The 3,757-nt window shown below is 32.6% G+C and overlaps 1 protein-coding gene across 1 annotated transcript; it reads right to left on the reverse strand.

The window, feature by feature from the left end:
• Positions 1-2,548: 2,548 nt before the first annotated feature.
• Positions 2,549-2,899, reverse strand: LOC119605526 (uncharacterized protein K02A2.6-like). The gene has a single exon (XM_037958696.1). It carries the CDS (start codon positions 2,897-2,899, stop codon positions 2,549-2,551), a length of 351 nt encoding a protein of 116 aa, XP_037814624.1.
• Between the last annotated feature and the right edge of the window lie 858 nt (positions 2,900-3,757).

The raw sequence follows: 3,757 nt of genomic DNA on the forward strand, positions 1-3,757 counted from the left end.
TTTATTTTCGGTAAATTTTCTGAGCTTTATTTATTATTTTATATTTTTTATTGAAATATATTTAATATTTTTATTCGTATGAAATAAATACATTTAAGTTATCTGAAAGTGGAATATGTTGGTAAACAATTTTATTTAAAAATTTCGGAATTTCACCACTTCATGCCAGAATACGATTTTTTTCGTGATTTTGAAATTACTTCAAAAATAACTGGAATCGACAAGGAGTTGCTTCGAAGAGTTAACACTATTTTAATGGCACTGAATAGTAAACATAAAATTAATGGAAATCGATTTGGGGAATATACATCTGAAATTTCTAAATTACTTGTATCTCTGTATCCATGGAGGGAACTAACACCAACAGTACACAAAGTATTGTGTCATGGTCAAATAATAATTGAATCGAATATTCTTCCACTTGGAGAGTTAACAGAAGAGGCCCAGGAAGCGAGGAATCGAGATTTTAAGCATGTTCAACTATTCAGCTCAAGAAAATGCTCCAGGCAATCACAGAATGAAGATATTGTTAATAGTTTACTTCTATCTTCTGATCCTGTTCTTTCAACTATGCGAAAAAGATGGATTTGTTATGAAACTCTATCATCTCAAAACAAGGTTGTAAGAATTAATTGTACTAAGTTTAAGATAAACAGTTCAAATAAAAAAAGCTATTATACTAACGGATGATATTGTATTAAATTGTGTTTTATGTTTCGGTGGGCGGGAAAGGTGGTTTGTGTGGGGTGATTTAGGTGTTGTTGTGCGTGGCTCATAATAAAATTATAATTTTTTATTGTATATACAATGTTATAGTCTTTAATAAAAAAATTAACTAAATAATTTTTAAAAATTGTCCAAATATTTTATTCAACACCAAATGTATGTTCTGTCATAGTTAATACTAAAATATGAAAAAGATGAAATTAAAGGATACAGGTTTAAATGAACATATTTTTGAATGTAATTGAGATATTGGCTTGAAATTTTTTGTAAAGGGTCGAGAATTTCCATATCTAACTAAAAAATGATATTAAGGGATAAATATGGACTAAATTGTTGTAGCTATCTGCGACCCTATTAAAATTTTGATATAAATCATAGTTTTAGAAATTTAACAAATATGTAATATAAGACAAAATCTTTATTTATGAACAAAACTCAATGAAATTTTCAACGCTTGTTAAATTTGTCATTTCAAATAAGAAAATGCAAAAAAAAATTAAAAGGTCAAAGGGCATCCCGCAATTCCCAAAAATAGGAATGAAAATCCCAAAAATGGGATTTTTTACTTTTTTGCCCATAGGGTCCACATTTCTTTCAGGGCTGGGAAAATACTTTTGGAGTAAATAGAAAACATATTGAGGTTTCCAAAACTGCTTTCAGTTTTCTGATTCCAGCTTTGGGATTTTAGAACATGTCGCCCAAAGTTGAAGTTTTGATAAAAAATAGGTCATATTCGGAAGGACGCAGTGGCAACATTTTCAAAAAATAGGACAAGTTTTTTACGCCAAAGCGTTCTGCGTAAAGATACCTTTTAGAAAACTATAAAATTGTTATATGTTCTTAAAGAAAATTTTATTTTATTAATAAAAGAGTTAAGACACATTTTTGGCAAAAAAACGGCAAAAATCTAAAATTTTTTGAATTTGTAGATTAAAAAACGTATATTTTTGTATCTGTAAATGATATTGATCTGAAATTTTTTGTATATTATTGGAAATTTTGAAAATTTAGTCCATTTGGTCCAAAATTACGCCCGGTATTCAAAAAAAAGGCGGACCAAGGTATGGTAAATTTTGTATCACTAAATTTTTAAATGCCTATAACTCGGATATTATAAGAGATAAGTAGTATGTCCAAGCATGTTTTTTCAAGATCTCGTCGAGCGCTTTCATCCAAAAATCTTTGTATTTGGATGAAAAACAAAAAAATGGCACGAGTTTAAAAATTTTACATGTCGTAGGTACCCTACTTTGAGCCGCCACAGCGCCGTCCCTGGGGCATCTGCGGGGTTCATCTTCAAAACTTAAACTCGAATACTCCTTGGCTACGCTCACGCCAGATTTATTTCCAAAAAATTTCGACTCTGCCCCACTGTGCAGTGTCGCATACCCAACATTGTCCTCCTTGTTAATGATGAACCTCGTAGTCCTGGTGCCATGCTGGAGTACGCTTGTTACGTGTGGAACGCCTGCGTGGTGATGAAATGTTTTTATTTGGAGTGTCATCAGTATTTGAAGATGTATCGACCAATTCATTTACATTTTGACCATCTGGCTGGAGACTGTCTTGTTGTGGTTGTGCATCTTCAACTGGTTGGTTGAATAATGGTTGTAGATTGTAAGACATAGAATCATGGGGATTCTCATCTATGAAACGTTCATGAATCTGATTAGCATGTGATTTTATAATTCTGTCTGTATCAGCATCCTTGATTTTCACATTATAATTCACATGACCAATTTTCTTGATTATGATGCCTGGACGCCATGTCATCTTATTGTCTTTGTAGGATTTTATGAAAACTCGTTGATTTATCCGAAATTCACGATGACCTGCGCCGTTTTCTGTTATATTGTGCTTTCATTTTTGTGTTACGTGTAACTTTAGGAGAAACTTGTGGTTTTATGAGATCGATTTCCGTACGAAGTTTTCGACCAATGAATAGTTCCGAGGGAGTTTTCCCTTCCACACAATTTGAATTAGGAGTCGAACGATATTGTAATAAAAATTCCTGAAGATATTTGTTATCCTTTGAATCATTTTCATATGCATTTTTAATTGCAGTTTTAATTATATCGACGAAACGTTCTGCTTGTCCATTGCTTTGTGGATGATAAGGTTCTGTCCTTATGTGTTGTATACCTCGTTGATTACAAACTGAACTGAGTACCATTGTCTGATACTAACAAGTCTGGATATCCAAATCTGTTTGTGTAATCCGACATAAGATCAATAATTTTTTTACTGGATATGGTGTTACATTGGTATACCTCTGGCCATTTTGAATATGAATCTACTATGACTAAGTAGTACTTTGAACGAATAGGACCTGCAATATCAATATGAACGCGTTGGAGCGGTTTGGTTGATATTGGCCAGGAACATAACGGTGTCTTTGCTGGTGATTTTGTGTTCGTTTGACAATGTGGACATAGTCGAACAAATTCTTCAATTTGTTGATCAATGTTGGGCCAATAAACATTACTGCGTGCAATTGATTTCATGCGTTGTTGACATTGATGTCCCTTATGTAGAATTCTTAGAACTCTGTTCCTAAATACTTGTGGTATTACAATACGTTCACCAAATAGTAAACAACCGTCGACAACTGATAATGATGATCGGCGATTTAAAAATGGTAGTAGATCGTTGCTAGAAAGATCTTTCGATTTCCTGGGCCACGATGACTGAATATGGTGAAGAACTGCTTGTATGGTTGCATCTTTTTCCGTTGCTTGTAGAACCATATGATGTGTAAGTGGAATTGATTGTAGTTTATCCTTTAAAATTGACTTTATGTCATTGTCGGCCAAACATGCCCCTGCGGGCATTGTGTTATTCTCACTCATACACATGCAATACGAATGTTCTCAGCAACAAAACAAACTATACACAAAACAAAAACAATTTAATTTAGTTGCTCTCTTTATGAAATGAAACACAGAGAATATTTTGAAAAGCCGTTACAAATAAATGTTTGTATAAACACTTTTGATAGATAGATTTATTATGTAAATAATTATTTACAATT

The sequence above is a fragment of the Lucilia sericata genome, unplaced genomic scaffold, assembly GCF_015586225.1.
Source record: "Lucilia sericata isolate MDLA Ls3-8-SP2 unplaced genomic scaffold, ASM1558622v1 Contig000494F_arrow, whole genome shotgun sequence".
NCBI classification, from domain to species: domain Eukaryota; kingdom Metazoa; phylum Arthropoda; class Insecta; order Diptera; family Calliphoridae; genus Lucilia; species Lucilia sericata.

What these genes read in the sequence shown, in the direction of transcription:
- LOC119605526 (XM_037958696.1), bottom strand. Translation starts at nt 2,899, where the DNA reads ATGGTACTCAGTTCAGTTTGTAATCAACGAGGTATACAACACATAAGG.